The following is a 21,767-nucleotide window of genomic DNA, read 5'->3' on the forward strand; positions in this document are numbered from 1 at the left end:
TGGGGGGTGGGGGTGAGGGGGAGGTGTCACTTCCAGTATCTGGCATGGGTATGGGATGTTCAACACCTTAATTATTGAAATACCAAGGGATCCTTGTTCTGTAGCCTCTGAATAATGTCTATTGGAGAACATTGGGCAGTTGGACTAGCTATTTTGATTTCATTTGCTAGAGTTGTTAGTTGTTACTCTTGTTTTTCCAATCTCAGACAAGGTTCTGCATTTTTTTTTTTTCAGCTTGAGCTGATCTTGATTGTGGAAAAGTTGCAAGAACTACGTTCCATAAGAATCCAGAAACTGAAGAAACAAGGCAAGTACCTGTTCTCCTTTTCTTTTCCTGGAGTATTCATTTTTTTTTTTTTTTTTGTTCTCATTACTTTAATTTTAGTAATTCAATATTTCAGTTTTGCAAGCATTTGATAGGTGCAAAATCCTATGCATCGACCTTGTAAATTTTTAATGATCGAAGTATTTCAACAGACTTCTGATGCTGAATATTAGACACCTGAATGCAGTCAAGTGATAAATATTTGTGCATTCAACAAAAAACTAGGTCACTAATACATGTATGGATAATAATGAGGTTGCTACTCATATATGATGTGCTTGGATAAGCATATTGGCTCGATTAAAGTTGTTTATTTAAAATATAAAAACCAAAGCTACATTAGGATGAACTGAACTTCCATTCAAGTGAGATGTCAATGTTGATCATACAATATTTTGGGTATATTCTCACATGCATCTGTGACTATTAAATTTGACTCCAAGGTGAAGAAAACTTCTCATTTCTACCTTGCTTATGTGTTCTCTGCTTCATTTGTCATTGCATGTATGTAATAATTTAATGGTTCTAACTTGTTCTTGTCCTTTCTCTTTGACTGGTTCCTCTTTTCCATTAAGATGCTTTGTTTTATCCCAAGTGCAGTGGTTATAGTAGAAAGAAACATCTATAACACTTTAATGAATAGCCTTGAATTAAGTCCCTGATTGGTTTGGTGCTTGCTCAGGCCATTTTCTCCCAGAAGAGGATGACAAATTTCTTCAGCAAGTAGAAGCTGCAGTTGAGGAAGAAGAACGCCAAGCTGCGGCTGCTGCTGACACAGATGCTGCCAGAGATGCCATTGCGACAGCTGAGGAATCTAGGAAAAATATCCTTAATGGTGGACCTGAGTCAAAAGATAGCAGTGGTAAAGGTGGAGATAACGAGAATCGGAGCCAACTCTCTGGGACTGAAAATGAAAGAGTAGCTGGTGCAGCCACAGTGCAGGAGCCTGAACAGGGACAAGAAGGACAGGGTTCTTCTGGGGCTTATGATTCTGTTTCCAATTTACCTGTTGAATTCTATCACTACTACCATGGCGGTAACAATGACATGGGCACACTTATCGAGGTAATTTCTCCAACTTCATCATGAAACTTCTCGGTCTAATTTCTAATAGTTTATCACGTCTGCATGTGTCGTACGTTGCCCTCATTATTACCCGGATGTCGTTGCATATCCTTGAGGTCCATGGACTACCCAATCAAATGAGCCTTTTGTGGGTTAGTAGTTCAAACACATCGACAAGATGATCTTAAAGGTTTGATCAATCCCCTTCTTTCTTGATGATCAAGGTGGCTGCATTTGGCATTTATATTTGGAGATATTTTATTTTTCTTTGCTCCAGATTACTGGAATCCTGAACAAAATATTGTAGAATGAAAAAGGATGGTCAGTTTCAAGAGATTAGCCCTATTCTAGGTTATGAGAATAGTATGGAAAATCCAGATTCAAGAAATGAAAAATATAAAAATTTTACTTTCTTGTTTCAGTGATCAGAAGTCAGAACTAATAAAAATGATGCCAAAGAACCTTTTAAGGTGTGCAAAACTTCCCATTAAAAATCCCATTATTGGACAATTAATAGAATTTAGGGTTGTCTGGTCTGTGTGCTTCTTATGATATGTACCCTTGCCTGTTGTCAATATTTTTGATGGCCTTAGTCTGTTTATAGCCATTCTCTTTCCTGCTTTATTGGACTTTCCTTAGTCTGTTTATAGCCATTCTCTTTCCTGCTTTATTGGACTTTCCTCAAATATATCCCTCTCTCTCTCTCTCTCTCTCTCTCTCTCTCCTCCCTTTTCAATTGTTAAGCTTGTATATAAAGTGTGAATGCATGGAAACGTATATATGTATTCTTAGCAGCATACACTTGGACTGGCCGTGCCATTAAAGTTATGAGTTTGATGTATCATTTCTTTTATTTAACTCTTGGATACTTCTGATGATAGTATTTGAACTTTGGGACCTAGATGTAGTTTTTGAGTTCAATTTAAGCTTGCTTTAATTTACAATAATGCCAACCTTTTGTGCAGGTCAGGAGAACATGGGATGCATTTATAAGACCAGGAGGAAGGTCAGCAAACTGATCTTGGAGTACTCATTTTCACATTTTCTGAGTGCTTGTAGTAGAATAGCTGAATTGGATTTACTGATCCTTCAAAGATATTGACAGAAATTAAATCTGTGCAACTCCAGCCCATTTCATTATGCTTTTCTTTTGCCTATTTTACCATCACTTGGTTAAATGGTAGAAGTAATTACCAAACAAAACTCTGATACTGCGAGTTTTTTTTTTTTTTTGGGGGAGGGGTAGGGGTGGGGGTGTGTCGGGGAAGAAAGGTACTCCTGAGAGATTTATCCTTGTATTTTTGTTTTGTTTTGTTTCCCTTTTCCATTACCTACCTTTCTTTTCATTTTTTATCATAGACTTAGGGTTGGCTAATCTACATACATATGTAGATGCACATATAGATACATAATTAACTATTTCCCTGATGGCTAACAAACTGAACGCTCTATTGGTCAATGGATTTTGGGGAAAATGAAGGTTCTGGGATCAGAACAAACCATTGGAGTGATAGTCCAAATGGTCAGACCATCCAGTCCAATTCAGTCCTTAACCCAAATGCTTAGTAAGGGGAGCTCTTATTTTTTTCGGTTGATTATCTCTTTGACATTATATTATTACTTTTGTTAACAGATCAACTACTGAAGCATATGCAATAACTATTGAAATATAGCTTGTGGTCTGTATCTTGATAATTTTCGTTACCTTTTCATAACTCTTGCTGAATTTGGTTGCAGCCAGATACCTGGCCATTGGGTTCAGCCACCACCTCCTGCAAATGCGGTATGGTCTTCCTATTTGGTACGGCAGAGTTGACATTTTGAAGACCATATTTAAGGTAGGTTTCCAATCTTTAGTAACTACCAAACACTCAAACGAACCTTGTCTCAACCACTTGGGGTCTGTAGCATTAATCCTGTTCTTCCATGGCAACCGCAAAACCTGGAATAAGTTTTTAAGGCAGCCATCTCCTTTTGTACTGCAGACATTGCAAGACAACAGCTTTCTATTTTATGTCCTAGGCTTCTCATGTTGACTGTTTTAGCACCATTCAAAGTCATATCAACTTTTGAAGAGTACCAGCTACCAAGCTTCTTTGTCAGTAGTATGTTTTGTTAGATCCACTAAAGTAAGTATTTGTGATGAGTGGCACCCCAAGTTTAAACTTCAATTGTCTTTCACTTATACTTTATTTTTTGCCTAAACATTGAAGTGCCTACTTGCAGCAAGTCTGAGCTCGGATTATGTGGTATTCTGATGATGGCAATTGATCTCGAAACAGTCCATTGCAAGACAAGGAAATCAGGTGGGTTTGGGTGGGTTGAGCCAGGGGATTGAATCAAAAACTGGGGTAGGCATGCCCAATACAGCCAGTTGTAATCTGTTTTATTTGGATGGTCTGTTTAAAGCTAGAAAGCTGAAAGTAAAATGTTTTATGTAAGAATGTCCTTTTTATGGTCCATGTTGAGTCATGTTGAAGGCTGGTATAGCTTTATGACCATTGGATTGGTTTTACACCCTCATGGATGGCCCACAATGTATTAATAAGCATTTTACCCGTGCAATGTTCAACTAAAGTTGCAAAAGTTCAAATTTAAACCAAATTTTCAGAGTTTTATATATCCACATGGACAAATCAGGTTGTGCTAAAATTTCCTCCATGAATGATGACCATTTGGACATTTCTATAAAATTTCAGCACTAAGGCTATGTTTGGTAGCTAATAAAAGAAAAGAAAAGAAAAAGAAATACAAAAAACATAATAAAACAAAAAAGAATGATTTTTTATATGTCTACCTCTCTCTTCAAATTCAAAATATTTTGAATTTTTTATTTTACTTTCTTCTCTTCTCTTGGTTGTGTAAGGCCGCGTTTGGTAGTCAAGAGAAGAAAATAAAAGAAAAGAACTTGGTTTAAGAAATTCTCTTTGTGCTTGACATGTCCCGAACCAAGAGAATATTTTGATACTGAAAAAAAAAATCAAAAAGATGTACTCGGTGCACAAGGCTCTCACATGTGCGAGGTCCGGGGGATAAAACTACACAACCTTATCTTGAGAATGTCGAGAGGCTATTTCAACCGCTTGACAACTACGTCGTAACAGTAGCACTCTACCATTGGACCAAGCGCGTCCTTTTTAAGGAAGAGCATATCCGGTGCATGAGGCTCTTGCATGTGCGAGGTCAAGGCCGAAAACTACGCAGCCTTACCCCAAGAATGTCAAGAAATTGTTTCGACCACTTGACCACCAAGTCGTAACATTCGATTCTCACCGTTGACATTGAAACCTCATAAAATAATGATCTAGTAAGTAAAATTATTTTTCTAGAATATTCGGACTGATAGGCTCACAAAATCAACAAGGTTAACAATTTTTAGCCCAAATTACCATGTTTCGAATATATGTCACTTTGAGAGATGATACAACCAAAATTGATCTCTTGGTGGGGAAATAACACGTGTCGCCCCTGAGACACGTGTCCTCCACCAGATAAGGATTCCAAGAATTCAATCACGCTCGATCACTTCGTTTGCATGAGGGGAATATTCCCCACAAGAAGGACGGTCGTATGGGAGAAGGACAGAGGAAAAGACAAAAAAGAAACCCTAGCCCCGAAGAAGGATATAAGGAAGCCGAGAGGAAGGAAGAAGGTAAGCTCTCAGACCCTCACCATTACTCCCTTACTGAAAACTGTGCGGCCGACCCTAACTTGAGCGTCGGAGGACTAACCCCAGACAAAGCTCCGGGCCTCCGCCGTCTGTGCTTATGCAGGACCAACTAGCGGGGTTTTTTGGCAGCAACAAGAGATTCTTACACAAATGAAGTGTGGCTAGTTGCTAAAACTTGTGGCATATTATTCATTATGCACCTCTTTACCCTTAGAAAAAATATATATGTATGTATATATACATACATGAAAGAGTTCAATCATGTTTAGGCTTGACCTTGCTTGGCTAAACATGAGGCATATCCTGGGTATGTATTGTTTGCAATGGATGGCATGGAGGGTTAAATGCAGTCTTGCATCAATCAATTATGGTTCACTTTAACTTAAAATGCCTTGTTGGTCTCACTTGGACCATATTGATTTGGTAAGAGTAATAGCAGATTCTCCCTGAATTCTAGTGACAATGTAACATACAACCCCACAATTTGCCTGCGTGTGGCCCTTCATTTCAGTTTGACAGTTCCACTCGCAGCCTCACTCTTTTCCTGGTGAGTCTCCCCGCATATGGATCATGAGTGATTTTCTCTTGTTTGTCCATTAGCTTGGTGTGGAAAATACCAAAGAAAGAAAAAATGATAAATATATAATGCATTCATGGCTGATTCAAAAAAAAAAGTTCCGAAATCAAAATTAAGGCCACAAATTATAATCTTTTAAATTTGAAGCTGAAATTCAATCTGACCAAATTTAGATTATTCCTTATATCCAATGGTCAGAATTGCTACATTACTTCCACATGGTACTATGGTAGCACAAAATGCATGCATCCATCCACCCACCGATTCTGCACTAAACTTTTTTGCCTTCTATTCTAATTTTTATACACAAGTATATGATGATTTATCAACTTTATCCTTGATTTGAAGTTTGGGCTTCATCGGCAATACGGGGTTTGATGTCCCTGCACCGCATGTATGTCAAAAACTGCTCAGGCAGTTCTTCCAATAGAGCTTGGGCAGTAGAAATCTGTCCACCTGTACATAAGAAAAATCTCATTATAAAGAGGGTTTAAATTAAAAATAAAAAATGCAGCATAATAACTATGTGAATATAGGAGAACCCCATTAAAGTACACGAATCAAACTGTCACCCCCCCCCCCCCCCTTTTCAGTAATCAGCATGATTTCCATTAATGTCCAATGGAGCAATTGAAATGGTAATTCAGTTAAAACTTATCACATCAATCCTTAGATCCCAAATGCTAGCCCCATTAACCTTCTTGAACCATGAGCTGGAGCTAGTTTACCACAGTCCCCTATATATAAGCTATGAAGGCCCTTTACACCAAAATTTGGGCTCGTGTTAGTTAGTATTAAACGAATAAGCATTGGTGATGTAAATATTCTACTATTATACCTTGATGCCATTATCCAGACAGGTTCATTGATCTTTCTATTTAACAATTATTCATCCAATTCACTAGAATTTAAAAGATATCATGCAGAATTGTCTGAGAAATAAACTGACATTGAACTGTTGGTTTTCTTTTTTGGTTCTAATAAATGCGAGATGGGATTTGATCGCCGATTCAAGCATTAACAACCACACCTTATCACCTAAACATGGGCATTAAGCCATCAATTAAGACAAACCAAAAAAGCATAGGTAGAGAAATAAATATTTAGAATACCTACCGTGCACCTCACGCATTGGAACAAACTGTACAATGTCACGTGTGGCTATCCGTCCTGTAGAACTCTCTAACCGTACTCCCTTATCAGCATCAAGGATCTGTCAAAATATAAGAAAATTATATAATTTACATTGATCATATCATTAAATGGTTCAAAATTCCACGACCATCAACCAATGGAACACATGGAAATAAGGCTATAACTTCAACAAGAATGGTATTGGTACCTCCATATCTTTAAAATCGGCACCTCCCACTCCAACTATAAGAATGGACAATGGTAAATCAGATGCCCTTACCAGAGCATCTTTAGTTTCTTGAAGATCAGTAAGAACTCCATCCTGAAAAGGATCATGGACTATTTTATCATCCACATACAAACAAGGGAAGACGAAATATAAATGTAACTAGGAGCTATTTCATTCTTTACCGTAATGATGAGCAAAACAAAGTACTTGCTCTGGTTATAGGAGAGAGACTGGCTTGCAATTTGTGCAGCTTTGTTTATAACTTGTCCAAATAAAGTGGGCCCAGCAAGAACAACATTGCGTAGTGTGTTTGCATAGACAGACATGATTCCTTCAACCCCTTCAACCTGTAAAGTGAATTGTAACAACTGGTTAATCAAAATTTTGTCCACATTCATCCAAACTTGACACTTTCAAAGCTGAGAAGTATGGGGCAGGGTTGAAAAACGCCACTACCACAAATATTTGTGCAGTTAAAAAGAAGCAGCAATTTGCAGAGCTGAGTTATTTAAAAAATAATGTTGGTAGCCATAGCATGACTAGACCAACACAACAACCAAGCACCGTAGAGGTCTACAATCTCTAGCATCTCAACTTCAACAGCTCCAAAAGTAGAATGGGCAAGAAGCAATCATGCATCAAAATGTGACATCTCACCTCGCTATCTCTAGCATTTCCATTTAAATTAAAACAATGAGAGACTACACCATCACTTAGCCGTCCACCAAAACCCCAAGCAGGAAAACGCCGATCAGAATCATAAAATTGGATGACATCTCCAACCTCCCATATAGCCTGTGTTGAAGTCAATTAACAATTAGAAAATTCGATTGCATCCATCATTATTACAACATTGATGCATAGGATTATGAAAAACCGGAATCTACAAAATGAATCTATAGACTATAAAAAAACAAAGCAATTATGTCACAAAGGCAATGGCTCCAGGCTAAAGGAATTGAACTAGCTGAGCAAGAGTATTCCATGAGTCAAGTGAAAAAAAAATTACTGCAAATAATCTATATGAACATATCTATTTGTCAATTTATCAATGTTTATAACTCAAATCTTTCAATTGGAAACCGGCTAGGCAATCTCACCAAGTAGTGGGGTCCCATAGACCTCATTACATAAACACAGATGAAACAAGATCTGATCTCTCACCTGCTGGTAAGCATTTAATCGACCTGCAGGATCAATGTAGTGCAAAGATTCTGGGAGCCGAGGATTTCCATTTGAAGCTAGATAAATAAAAAATATATATATTAAAATCATCAACAGAACAAGTTTACAAACAAGAAGTAACAGAAGGAAAATATGTTGACACCATTTGAAGCTATCTACCTGTGAAGTCAATAGCAACCATAAAATTAAGCTCAAATCCACTAGAAATGTAATCCAGAAAACTGTACATCATTTTTTCAGAAAATCCATCCACAAGTAGTTGGCCCTTCAGAATCTGTAGACAAATAGTTGCAAAACTGGTAAACATGACAAATTCATTTAAGATGGGGTTAACTTTCCAAGTAAGAACAAACAACAACCTTCTCATGGCCATTGCGAAAAGAAGACGGTAAATGAAAGTTCACTCCAGTTTTTTCCTTGTAGAGTTTCTCCAAGTCAGCTACTGATTTTTGAATTTTTCTGATGACATATTAAATAAATAAAAAAGGTTATTTATGTTAGATGTGATGCAAAAAGGAATGCAGAAAATTAGATCAAAATCAATGAGTACAAAGCATTCATCAGTTACCCAATAAGTACATGGTTGCCACTGTCATTGAAATCAAAGCACTCCAAAACCAATGGGTTATCCTATACAGAATTGGCACATTGTAATGGTTAAATTGCAGAACAGAAGACTACTTTCAAATTTTCAACGATACACACCCATATTATTATCTGTTGGAGTGACAAAAACAAGAAGCTTACTTTGCTTCCAAATTGCTGCATAGTCAGCCGTAGAGGCTTCCAAATCGGATTTAAGTTATCATTAACCACTTCTGTCTTGCAAATTGGAATAGCACTGCCACTCTCAACAATTCTAGAAATTCTTAAGAAAGGGTCCTACACAAAAAGAAAGATAATAATGATGATAATGATGACGTCAGTTACAAGAAAAGAATGAGTATAAACCTCTGAATAATGTAAAAAAACTTCAAGGATAGTAGTTCATAAACTTCTTAAAGAAATTATTATAATTATTATTCCAAGGCAAAAGTTTCTCTGGACCGTTAAAACAAGAGGGTATCTCTTACTTATCAGAAAAAAAAAAAGAGGGTATCTCTTGACTGCAAATTTGTGCCACATGGAAGGGTTATGTGGCGAATCTGACTATGTGAGATCCAGAAAATGATCGGGATTGGCCATGGGTAAAATTTCAGACAAGTTCAATCCTACACCCTCCCATGTAGAGGCACATTCCCCATGTATTTTCAGCCATCCATTGCTTCCAATAATTTTCACTTTCCCACTGGATTTTCAAAGCTTTATTTTGCCACTTTGGTCAACTTCGTGACCTTGGGATCGATCTTTCTGTCCACAAAATTTCACCCCCATCCATGCCCTGCATGGATTCCATACTGGATGTGCTGTCCTGGAAAACTGCCCCTTTTTAATAACAAAAATGGTTACAGTGATGATGATGTCGGTGACGATAGTTATAAGAATAAAATGTCTATGAACCTATGAATAATATAAAAGTCTTAAACGGAGTTGGTCATACACTTTTGGAGAAGAAATCCTTGTTATCCAAGTGAGAACAACGGAGTATCATCTCAACAGCTTTCCTTGAAGCGTTTGTTTCCTCTGCATGGACAGTAAGTGTCCCTAATCTTTTCACGCCTCTATGCCCATTTCTGTTATGAAGATTAAGCACCAAACTCCTGCTCTGTTTAGTCACTATCTGCCATTTGGATAAAAAAAATTAATATGTAAAAATGAACATATCCAATAGTTCTAATGCAAGGATGTCAGAGAACCCAAATAATTTGCATTTGTTACTACATAATATGTACATACGTATAATGCTGCACGGGTACAAGTAAAGATGTCAAAACCCCGTGCTGGTACAAGGACTACATGAAGAACTAAAAACAACTTTTAATTACGATACACTTATTGCATACATACATACTTTTATAGTATGAACTAACAATGAGATGAAATCTTCTTTTCTACAGAAACAAAAAATGTTTATAGCTGGCTACTATAAGTGAAATGTTGCAAATCCACTTATTGTCATTGAGGTAAGCAGGCCAATGGGGGATGACTACAAAAACAATTCTGTTCTGTAAGCCCTATTACCTGCTCTAGCCGACCCCATTAAGTTGGGATAAGGCATTGATGTTGTTGTTGTTGTTGTAAGCCCTATTACCTGCTCTGAAGTTCACAACAGTCTTAAGTTCTTTCAAGCACAATATGTCATCATGCATGAACAATTCTACAAAGTGAACTATGTGCAGTATCATTCATGAATTTCGATAGTCAAACCATAAGAATATGCAGCAGTTTACCTCTGATAGAACACAACTTGCTTCTCCAAGGAATTCTTGCTCATTCAACCTCAGCATCTGCAGGAAAGCAAAATGAAATAAGTTCATACTTCACCCTCTGAAACATTAGTAGTATATTGCCAAGGATAAAATATTGACTTTAACTAGATAAAATAATATCAATAGTTATAACTACAACACAATGGTTTTTAAACAGAACCGCTCTTTGTGGTCGATATGTGTAATTTTCATACGCTACTTGTTTTCAGAAGACAATCAAGTGGATGTAGTAGCTTACATGATTAAATCCCATATTTATTAATTCCATGAGATATTTTAGTTCGAAGGAAAAATGAAAATGTGTTCTCTTCCCAAAAAAAAAAATCTTTTTTTTCAGTCAGACGGGGATGAGTGCATGTATGTGTGAGAGAGAGATTTCATTTGAAATCCAGATATGCTTTAATTTGCAAAATCTTGCAACCACAACTCATATAAATATTTCTTACTCCTATCTCATGTTTCAATTATTAAAGTTAATGCCTGACAGCAAAGGAATTTCCATCAATCAATTTCAAACAAACAGGTCTAAAGTTTGCCATAGACAGTGGATACTCTCAGCTTAACAAATTTCAATTCCCTGCAGCCTCAAATAAAATAGTATATCAAAACCGGAACACAAGATACCTTCACGGGTAAATTGTGATATTTGGTGTCAACATCATACACATGAAACCTGAAACATGAGATGCACACATAAAAAATGGGAAAATAGAGTAAAAGGATGAAGTATTGGATAAATTGGAACACGAAAACCATGTGAATGAATATATACAAATAATAAGCAATTTCAAGGATGACGAGAAATTTACACTAAGAGTTGAACAGTCTCAAACTGATAAGCAATATGGACTTTTTCGATCCAAACAGGGTCAAGTGTGTTCATAATTACTTCCGTACGACCAATTTCCTCAAGTGTTCCATCCCTTTTCTTTGCGTACACTATGGCAATAGGGTCACTCTGTGAAGGGGTGGGGAGAGAGAGAGAGAGAGGGCAGTGGAGGATTTATCAATAAGAACTGGAAGACAATCAAGCAACTTGTCTAAACATGTGCACTTTAGTAGTCACAGGCTGAAAGAGGACTAAAGAAACATGAAATATACTTCAAAGATGTAACTGGCACAATTCAATTGGACTAAATTATATAAATATGCGGACAAAAAGGAATATGGCAATAAGATGAGACATTAGCTATTGAAGCTTGCAGGACTAACACTTGAGTATGAAGTTATGAACAATGTGTATCATCCTGAAGATAAGAAATATAAACTTGGATTATGTATCTGAGAATTGTTATTGTGAAAATCTTTCTAAGTACAGTTTGGATCTTCGGTTGAACAATGAATCCAAGGTCCAGACCCTTTTGCAAGCATCAGACTACACCATGCAGTTCTTATTATTATCATCATCATTATCCTATCAAACCTTTTTATTTGAGATGAAAATATGTTTCAACTTGCAATAAAGTTTCCCTCCTCAACAACGACACATTGGAGGTCAATAAAAGGTTTTTGGTGCCGCTGAATTGGATTCAACAGGGTTATTAGTGGGGAATCACCTCCTAAGATTTTAGATTGATTGGGTTTTCATCAAGTTCTCTCAGCCGCAAGATCACTGGTTTACTGTTCTTATCGTGGGAGGAAAAAGATTCCTATACTACTCAAAAGCCCCTGATTATAGAACATCAATTCTATTTTGTCCCTACTTCATTTTAAATCCACAAAGCCTCTTTTTCAAATTCCTTTTACAGTTTGGTCCTTCCATTGACTCTACTCTTAAGATGCTGAACTGTTCCAGAAATTAAGAAATTGCCACTCGTTTTCCTATTTGAGAATTTCATCACTTTAGTGGACCCATAGCAACCCAACAGCTGGGTTTTGGAACCTGACCCAGCGTTGCACAATAACGAGGAACTGGTCAGCAATCACCCTTCGCATCAGAGAGGGATGCCCATGGAAGTTAGTTTATTTCATTAGAAAGGACCACTCCTCTGAAAATCTCATTCAAGTGGGTGTTTAGGTCAGTGAAATCTCCGGCTGATGATCAAGCTAAGCTTGGTGACAAAAGGGTTTTATGCCTATTAAAGATAGTGTCAAAACCATTAAATAGACACAATGATCTACAAGGGAAGGCAATCTTGGCTGTATTGTATTTTTATCTGTATTTCCAATCCTCATTTTTTCAATTAATTTATTGCTATTCGTAAAAAAATTGCACAAGATATACTTAAACCTTCAGTAAAGACAAGAAATGCTAGCTATACAATTTTCCCAATCCCAGGAGAGAGAGCAAATTAAATAACAACTGCATTCAGCAAATAGAATGATGAACCAATAATAGAGAAACACAATACAGTACCAAAACTATCATTCATCCAATGGTCACAATACATTAACAAAACTACCATTCCTCCAATGGTACAGGGACATTGCAACAATTGATAAAAAGTAGCAGCTAAGGAGTTTCTCTTAATTAAAAGTTAAAGCAAAAATTTCTTTGTCAGGAAGGTTTACCTTTGAAAAGATGTCCCGATCAAGTAAGTTTGCAGCAGATAATGATAACTGCAGTCAATGTTTGAAACTGAGTCCATTGTTGCACAGTAATCAACAAGGCAAAACCAAATGCATGGGAAATGGAATCAAAGAGGGTAAAAGGGAAAAAAAAATTAATAGAATGTACAGAAAGATACAGTGATACACAAAATCAATAGTAAACTAAATCGATACCCAGATCCACCAATATAAATCTGTTTTTTGGGTGCAAGATTACCTATGGAAGGGGGAAAAACAAAAGCATGCTTCCACTTAAGACAAACCATAGCTCCAGCATCCTAAAATTGGATGGTCCCAGTCATTGGCTGTTAGACTATAGAAGTGGTACAAAATCTAGTAAATATGCCAGATTGATGATTAGGATCATACTATCAGTGTCTTGTATGGTTGCACAATAATGTAATCTCCTTGTATGCAGCTCTACGACCACCCAACAGTCCGTTCTACAAAAATTGGAAGCCAGATAACTACCCTGCATGGCAATACTTTGTCTCCTATTTGAAAAGCTGCGTGTTTATGTGCTTGAGGGGATTCTTATTCTTTTGGATGATGAGATATGCTAACTCTCCTGCCAATGAGTTAGGTTTGGGGTGGATAGGCTATTTTTTGGTCCATTATCCATTGTTTAGTCCCCTCCATTGACCATAGGCTTTGGTATTTAGTTACCGTTGTATCCTATGTTTTATACTTCAACAATAAAATCACTTGCTGATATATAGAAGGGGATAAAATTTACTGCTATGGACTCTAAAACAAGAATTTCACATCTTTGGTACAAATGTTCATCCAGATGAGAAAAGGAAAGTTTTGATATTGTTGCCATTTAATTGGCGTCAAGCATGCACCAAACTAGACAAGGACTCAAGGGGCCGGACTAATCTCCAAAGACGAATGTTGGAGATACAATTTATTTGTTATGCAAGCATGGAAGGTCAAGCTGAACCTGTGCAGACTAAACTGGTCAGAACAGAGAAGGACAAAGAATGATTCTTTTCCCAAGAGTCAATACAAAAATGGGGAAAAGTATGATATTCTCTTGGGACCCATTTTCACAATTGAATTAATTAATTCAAATTTCTGGAAAGATGAATAAACTAGCCCATATAAAAGTGACGCTATAAAATATTCCGAAATAAACTATACTAACAGAAAAAATATTGCAGTTATCACAAACTTAATACCAATCTACAGAAATGCTCGAATTGGAATGTTAAAAGGACTTATTGACGGAGTTAACCATTTGGATAATATGTCCAAATCCATTCCTCCTTGACCGAAAAGAGCAATTCCTAGGAATCCAATGAATAAAGTAATAGGACCAAACATCTGCCCCTTATTGTGGGAGGAGAGAGACGAAGACTGAGGCAGGCACTAGCATATGCTACGCAGCCAAACAGGAAACTCAATCTCTCAACATTTGCCAAAATTAGTTAGCTATCATGATGGACAAAGGAAGATTCTTTTGTTCAGATAAGCCTACTCTGCCTTACTTCTAGAGATGAGATGGTTAGTGCAAAAAGAACCATAAGAGTACAATTCTATAGAATTGTCATCCTCTAAACATCAAGAAAAGATGCCCAACATAAGTGAGATAGGTCACGCATTGAAAGTGACCCGACAATTAAACAGAATAAAATGCAGTCAAATCCTCTTCCCGATTTCTTGGAAGAAACCGATGTTTCGAGAATTGGTGCGAAGATCCACCAAGATATCAGCGGCATCCTTCACATGTTCTTTTATTGAAATGGTTTTCCCAGGAGCTCTCCACTCCATGATATCCTCCAGCACCATGGGAGGAATCGGATCGGGCTGCACCCCCTCCTCCCAGCATAAGAAGATAAAGTGGACAGAAACATGAATAATCCCCTCTAGTTTTAACATAAACGTTGGAAAAGGGAGGCAACATGTGCAAACAAGTATATGGAATCATAACTTCTCCTATTACTTCTCCCCTCCACTTTACATTTACTACTATTCAAACTACAGTGGACGGTTAACCAGAACCACAAAACATTGTTCATGGAGAAAACACAGCCACAAGATTTCAAACAACATGAAAACAATATCAAAATTATTGTACGGATGAACTGACTAAAGTGTGTGAGCATGAAAATTCAACTTTTATGTAAAACTAAAGATCAAAAGCTACTTTAATTAGCGCAATCGCTGGAGTGACATCCAGTACAAGATTCCTGTCGACAGAACAAAAAAGATTAGATGGTAATTGTGTGGTAACGTTCGTTTCAATTGGTCAAACGGGCCACTGGGGAAAGGGTAGAGACACTGTAACTTTGTTTTCTTCGTTGGTAAAAGATTCGAACAAATGGTATAACTTTGTTTTCTTCGTTGGGTAAAAGATTCGAACAAATGGTATACATTTTCCCATGTATTATATATATACATATACCTCCAGTTGGGTGAAAAGAAGATGGAGACCGCGAGTCCTGAAGAAGAAGTCAACAGCATCATTGGGTCCAGTAACTCCTCCGTCGCTCCTGGGGATGGGACTCTGCTGTAGCCCTCCTATTGCCTGTTGTCCTCCCTTCCTGTCTGAGAAACACCCACCCATACCCCTCTCTCTCTCTCTCTCTGAGTCTGTGAACAAGAAGGGCTTCCTGAAAATCAATCTCTTTCTTTCTCTGTGAGTGTGAACAAGAAGGGATTCCTGAACATCAATTTCTTGCAACTGATACGAGTTTTCAAGAATAAGGGTCGACCTCGTATTTAACTCTCAAACCCGGGTAGAGTTTCCAAATCAATAGCCAATAGTAATGAAACTTTCCAAATAAAGGATCAAGAAAATCAAGAAAAATTAATTTCGCTTCCGGAACTTCTAATCTTGGCCTTGGGAACCCAACAACGGTGAATCTTTCCAAATAAAGGAAGCCAATATTTCGCTTCCGGGAGCTTCTGATCTTGATCTTGGTTTTCTGGGTATCTGGTTTTCAACTTTTCCCCTCCATTCACATTTTAAAAGAGACGGTTCAGTTTGAAAAAAAAAAAAGACAATAAACGTAGACCCTACTGGTTACTGGTAGCATCGAACACGCTATAGACTTCAAACAAAACCTGTTTTGAATGGGTAGTGGAAATAATCATCAAAATGAAGAACCATTGAATCTCTTTTCCTGTGTAGCTTGTTCCAAACGTTCAATTTTTCTTCCCTCGAACCCATCAGAATTCAGAACAGCCGTGCGCGCCAGAGACGATCGATCAATTTGGAAGCTCTCTCAAGTGGGAGATCGCCGGCTGGAGAGGAGTGGGAGATCAATCTAAAAATTTGGAAGCTCTCTCAAGTGGAAGATCGCCGGCTGGAGAGGGGTGGGGATCAATCTAAAGTTGGAAGCCATTGGGTAAACCTCCTTAGTGGGTGGGAGCATCCGGAAGCCATTCACATTCGGAAGTTGGAACCAGAAGGTACCTGTTCGTGTTTTGATGCAGGAAAAGCCTAAGAACATGATGCAGTTATAAAACTTTAGCCCCCGTTTGCTTGGACGACAGTATTGGGTGCACGATTTGAGAGCTCGGTACCGAAAATGGGATCGATCGAGGTTGAAATCATCTGCAATTCCGATCTCGTACAATTCCATGCAATACCACCTCCAGGTGGTGACACGTGTATTGATACCAATACAATGGTCCAGATCTGGTACAACTAATAAAACATTAAATCAGTGAAGAGGCATTTAAATCAAATCTGGATCATTGCATTGGTATCAATACACGTGTCACCCACTGAAGGTGGTATTGCACGGAATTGTACGAGATCCGAATTGCAGACGATTTTTTTCCGATCGATAAGGGTCTGGATCGGCCAGATCAGATGGGTACCGAAAATGGGCTTACTAGGTCACACTTAATAGTACGAGGGTGAAAGGTAGGAGGTGATCTTTCTTGTATTTAGGCTGGATCCAATAGCCACCCTTCCATTGAGCTAGAATCTCATTGTTAGAATGGTCTATGATCTTAAAAAAAAACTACAAAATCTAATATCTAGAGAAGACATCAGAGGCTGAAGCACTTTCCTAGGAGGGTTCCTATTAAGGATTTTAACTCGGAAGCATTAGTCGAATTGATCTATATTGATTCCAATCTGATCTAGAATTGTTTCTAAAAATCAAATTAGCCTCTCAACCTGAAAGTTTATTCCTAAGACCCTAGAATCGATTGCTCTGGAATTTTCAAAATTAGCAATAATCATGGCCGAAATCGGTTAAATTGGATCGATCTCATTTTTTAAACTATGGTCCCCATAATTAGGTAGATAATTATTCATGGGACTATTCAAGTGATTAGACATGCACCATCCAAGTAACTCTTACTTGGACATCTATGAATGTCTTTAAAAAATAAAAGATCAAGTGCCTTGACAAAAGCATTGAGTGTTGGATCCGAATCCTCTCCAATCCTTATAATGTGCATCCAACAGCTGAGAAGACTTACACGTACCACAAGGCCTTCCTAGCCATCCGGCACTCAATAGAGGGGTTAGAGGGTTGGAAAGGATCCGGACACTTGAGTGCCTTGTTGGATCCGTGATCACTTTTTTTTTTTTTTTTTTATACGAACGGAATCATCTTGGATCTCTCAAAACAGGTCCAATGAGCTAGAAATCCCTTACTTGTGTGGTTTGGAAGTAGGGGAGACATTTGGGCCTGATGCCTATCTCTATTGTTAGCCTTCCTAACCAACATTTCTCTAATTGTGCGCGACTCGAAGAGCATAGTGACCCCTGACATTTAATGATGGAATGTGCAATATTCTCTTGTCGAGACAATCTTACCGCTACTGTCCCTCACATGGTAAAAACAGGAGACAAAGTGTCACGGAGAGATGAGAGTGAGAGGATGTGGTAAAGCAGAGTGATGATTGTCTGCCGCAGGTGCGGCGTGCATCGGACAGCCAAGAATGAATCTATTTGGTCAAAAATAGAAGCAGGGGTTGCAACACATGCTTCGTCACCAAAGGCAGTGACCGCTGCGATCTCTCCAGTTCCGGTGAGCTCTTCACCATCACCTTCACCCACATTGACTCCACCGGTTGCTGCGCCGACGACTGCTCCCGCGTTGACTCCGGCAGTTCCCCCAGCAGCACCTGTGTCGGCACCACCTGCGGAGGTACCTGCACCCATACCGGCGCCAAGAAAGAAAAAGACGAAGAAGAAAATGAAGCACCACGCACCGGCTCCGTCTCCCCTGCCTGTGAGCCCTCCTACGCAGCCCATCGAGGCCTCTGGGCCAAGCACTGACATTTCACCAGGACCAGTTGCCGACCTGGATTCGGTACGTGTTCCTCCCACGCTTTACACTTGCATTTTCTCGCATCCTCACCACACGCGTAGCGTAGTATCACACGCTGGGTTTTTCATCGATAGATCGACACCTAGGGTAGGGTCCCTTTGGTGCCATCGTGTACGGTGAAAGATTTGGACCACGACAATAACTCAAAGCAATGGTGACTGTTTTAGTGAAAAGGGTATAACAGTTATTTTACCTCTTGACTAAATTGTGACTGACAGTATAGGATCTGAGAATAATTTGGTGAAACAGAGGAGGTGATCTTATCATTATGCATTCGGTGAGACACAGGTTGGAGTAGTTGGGGGTGCATAGAAGGTTGATCTGTTTTTACATAAAATTAGGTATGGATTTGCAAAACTACTCACCCAAAGTTTTACTTAACAAAGTTACAAAAATATCCAAAATAGTGATTCTTCATCTTGCACATATAATTAGAATATTTGTTATAAGTGAAACTTTGAGTGGGTATTTTTGTAAACCCAAACTCAATTTTGAGTATTTTTTTCTTAAACTTTAAGTAAGTGATTTTTTATAAGAAAAACTTAATTTTAGGTATTTTTGTTAACTAAAACTTTTGATGAAAAATTTTATAAAGAAAAATTCAAAAATAAATACGAAAGAAATCATGATCACTTTTTTGTTTTATACGAAATGAATCATCGTGGATCTCTCAAAACAGGTCCAATGAGCTAGAAACCCCTTGTTTGTGTGATTTGGAAGTTGGGGACTCATTTGGGCCTGCCTTTCTCTATTGGTAGCCTACCTAACCAACATTTCTCTAATTGTGCTCGACTTTAAGAGACATTTATGATGGATTGTGCAATATTCTCTTGTAGAGACAATCTTACCCCTATTATCCCTCACATCACGGAGAAAAGAGAGTGATTGATTGTGTGTGGATGTTTTCCCTAAATGTCAAAATAAGATTTAAAAAGTAAAAAGCTATTCACACCATTGGTGTATTCATTACTATGGCACTCTCATTCCTCCCCAACATTTGGGCCCCTCCCATGCTCCCACTGGTTGGGAAGTTTTGTGAGCAAAGAAAAGGCGAATTTCATCATTCCCAATATAATTTCAAATTTGAAAGAAAATTCTCCACTTTACTTTTCTTTTCATCGACAAATAAACAGCCAAAAAATAGAATATTAATTGTTGTAAAGTAATAATAATGAGGAAAATGACATGAATGGTAGCAGGTTACCGTGAAATCAGAAATACTAGCGCTTGTTGACCGTTAGATGAAATATAAGCAACTTCATCCATTAATACTCATTGTCTAACATAACCTCCCCGCCACTGGCGCTCCACAATCTCTCTTCTTCTACGTCTCCGCATCTATCTCCATCTATCTGCTCCGGCACCGGCTCCGGCTCCGGCTCCGGCTCCGGCTCCTTCCCTTCGTCGTCTTCTTCGTAAAATCACCCCAAGCCATCTTCGCGTCTCCATCTCCCTCTCCCGCTCCCACGCTCCCACCCCTAATCCATCGTTCACCCGAACCCTCTCCCCTCCCAATTCGCTGAGCAGCAGATTACCGACCAGCGACCTTCACAAATGGATTAGGGGTGGGAGCAGGAGAGACCTGATCATGCGCTGAGCCATCTCCTAGAGGAGGGAGAAGGAGCAGTAGAAGATGTTGCCAGTGGCAAAGAAGAGACAGACGACCAAGATTGCAGTAACGGAACAGGTGAAGCGGAAGATGAAGCGAGAAGCTCCGACGGGAAGGGCTGGAGAGAGATTCGACAGCTGAACAGAGGGGATCGAAGTAGAGGATGAAAAAGACGGCGAGAAATGAAAATAGAAGAGCATGGATTAGGAGGAAAATCACAGTTTGCCATTCGTCCAAGCCGTAGATCGAGTAGATCTGTATCCAATCTCTCTCAATTTTTCCCATATTTAGATAAAACACCGTCCCCAATTGGGCACAAAACCTTCTGAAGAAATTCAAATTAGTAGATTGGAATGAGAAATTTTCAGACGGGGAGGAACTCGGAAAAGTTGATTCAGATATAGCACCGTCCCCAATTGGGCTCAAAACCTTCTGAAGAAATTCAAATTAGTATATAGGTATGAGAAATTTTCAGACTGGGAGGAACTCAGATCGATGCACCTTATTAATAGTAATGGAAAGTGAACAATTTCCTCTGAGAAGGGAAGGTTTGTTTTAGCTAGTATCAACTCAGATCCATGAGCAACAATGAACACTGTTTTCTATGCGACCTCACTTGATGCAGAGATCTTTGGAATTTAGAAAGGGAAGAACTCACGAAAGCAGAGACAATACTTTCTCAACGATGAAACTTCATGTCCATTTCAGGTTTTTGAATCAACCAAAAAGTGGTTGTGGTCTAGTGGAGAAAGAATTAGAAAACATGAAATAGAAATCAAAGAAGTGTCAGCGTAATTGGATGATATTGAAATGCTTAAGACAGTAAAATCGCTTTGGCACGTCTTTTTCGCAGTCTTCCTTGAAACGCATAGGACATCTTCCGAAGCTCTCCTGTCAAAATCTCTCCATTAAAGTAAGAAAATGCCTGACAAAGCTCCTCCTCCTGGGTTGAAATCGTCTGCAATTCTGATCTCATATAATTTCATGCAATACCACCTTCAGACGGTGACACGTGTATTGATACTAATACAGTGGTCCAGATCTGGTACAACTAATAAAACATTAAATCAGTGAAGAGGCATTTAAATCAGATTTGGACCATTGCATTGGTATCAATACACTGTCACCCCTGAATGTGGTATTTCACGGAATTGTACGAGATCGGAATTACAGACGATTTTTTTCCCCTCCTCCTCCCTCTACTCATTCATTCAAACTTCTGTTGAAGTGCCCCTCTGGTCTCTCCCCCTCACCGATTCTCAGCTCTATCTACACTCCTTCCCCTCACATTCTCCAGCATAGTTGTAGCGCTGGGAGAGAGAAAAGGTGTAGCACTGGTGGAGTGAGAGTTTGGATTTGTTACCTTTATCCAATGGTTATATTTAAGATGAACAAATCTTATGGCTAATATCCCGTTAGCATTCCTAATTCCAATGTAACGACCAAAACTTATTTGAAACTCTATCCAAATAATCACTTCAAAGCCTTCACAAGAGTCTTGAAACTACAAACTTAATTGTGTTGCAACCCTTATTTGTCAGTGATGGATGTGGGTTGAGTTACATCACTTGACATTGTCCTAAAGACCATAGATGCCTCTAATGGTGCAACTAGACATGTGCGAATTAGCATCAAAGCAACCTTTGGTTTCTATAAATAGTAGTGCGCTCTCCTATTACATCTTTTTGAGTTTTACCAAATTGTGCTCAAAATCAAAGAAGACTTTTAAAGAAAAATTGGCAAAACAGAGAAAA

At 38.5% G+C, this 21,767-nt stretch overlaps 2 protein-coding genes across 6 annotated transcripts in view; one reads left to right on the top strand and one right to left on the bottom strand.

Moving 5' to 3' along the window:
- The window catches only part of LOC122089526 (U11/U12 small nuclear ribonucleoprotein 59 kDa protein-like), a 7,254-nt gene extending 3,260 nt beyond the window's left edge, over nt 1–3,994 (top strand). The window contains exons 4-9 of the mRNA XM_042659273.1: nt 18–48; nt 140–307; nt 1,008–1,390; nt 2,356–2,396; nt 3,128–3,228; nt 3,617–3,994. Of these exons, the coding sequence (XP_042515207.1) occupies nt 18–48; nt 140–307; nt 1,008–1,390; nt 2,356–2,396; nt 3,128–3,206 (702 nt within the window). The 3' untranslated portion in view covers nt 3,207–3,228; nt 3,617–3,994. The remainder of the gene's footprint in view (nt 1–17; nt 49–139; nt 308–1,007; nt 1,391–2,355; nt 2,397–3,127; nt 3,229–3,616) is intronic.
- Nucleotides 3,995–5,749: 1,755 nt separating this feature from the next.
- Nucleotides 5,750–20,930, bottom strand: LOC122089234 (protein BONZAI 3-like). Of its 5 annotated transcripts, XM_042658806.1 has the most exons (18): nt 15,512–15,643; nt 13,474–13,547; nt 13,322–13,382; nt 13,066–13,113; nt 11,364–11,512; nt 11,179–11,227; nt 10,516–10,572; nt 9,726–9,905; nt 8,933–9,067; nt 8,754–8,815; nt 8,545–8,644; nt 8,345–8,459; nt 8,165–8,241; nt 7,658–7,795; nt 7,183–7,347; nt 6,980–7,093; nt 6,754–6,850; nt 5,750–6,093 (listed from the first exon to the last, which is right to left on the bottom strand). In XM_042658806.1, exons 5-18 carry the CDS (start codon nt 11,435–11,437, stop codon nt 5,969–5,971), a joined length of 1,488 nt encoding a protein of 495 aa, XP_042514740.1. In that variant the 5' UTR covers nt 11,438–11,512; nt 13,066–13,113; nt 13,322–13,382; nt 13,474–13,547; nt 15,512–15,643; the 3' UTR covers nt 5,750–5,968. The 5 variants fall into 5 exon arrangements, with proteins under 5 accessions (XP_042514740.1, XP_042514738.1, XP_042514739.1 ...); XM_042658804.1 differs by lacking the exons at nt 13,322–13,382; nt 13,474–13,547 and adding an exon at nt 15,254–15,296 and having other exon boundaries at nt 15,512–16,631; XM_042658805.1 differs by lacking the exon at nt 15,512–15,643 and having other exon boundaries at nt 13,474–15,217.
- Nucleotides 20,931–21,767: the final 837 nt, after the last annotated feature.

The sequence above is a fragment of the Macadamia integrifolia genome, chromosome 9, assembly GCF_013358625.1.
Source record: "Macadamia integrifolia cultivar HAES 741 chromosome 9, SCU_Mint_v3, whole genome shotgun sequence".
In the NCBI taxonomy this organism is placed as follows: domain Eukaryota; kingdom Viridiplantae; phylum Streptophyta; class Magnoliopsida; order Proteales; family Proteaceae; genus Macadamia; species Macadamia integrifolia.

Coding starts and splice junctions, on each gene's coding strand:
- LOC122089234 (XM_042658803.1), bottom strand. CDS start 15,673: ATGGGTGGGTGTTTCTCAGACAGGAAGGGAGGACAACAGGCAATAGGA. Junction 8,816..8,932: donor TGCAGCAATTTGGAAGCAAA/GTAAGCTTCTTG, acceptor AATTCTGTATAG/GATAACCCATTGGTTTTGGA. Junction 6,851..6,979: donor CCGATTTTAAAGATATGGAG/GTACCAATACCA, acceptor ATATTTTGACAG/ATCCTTGATGCTGATAAGGG.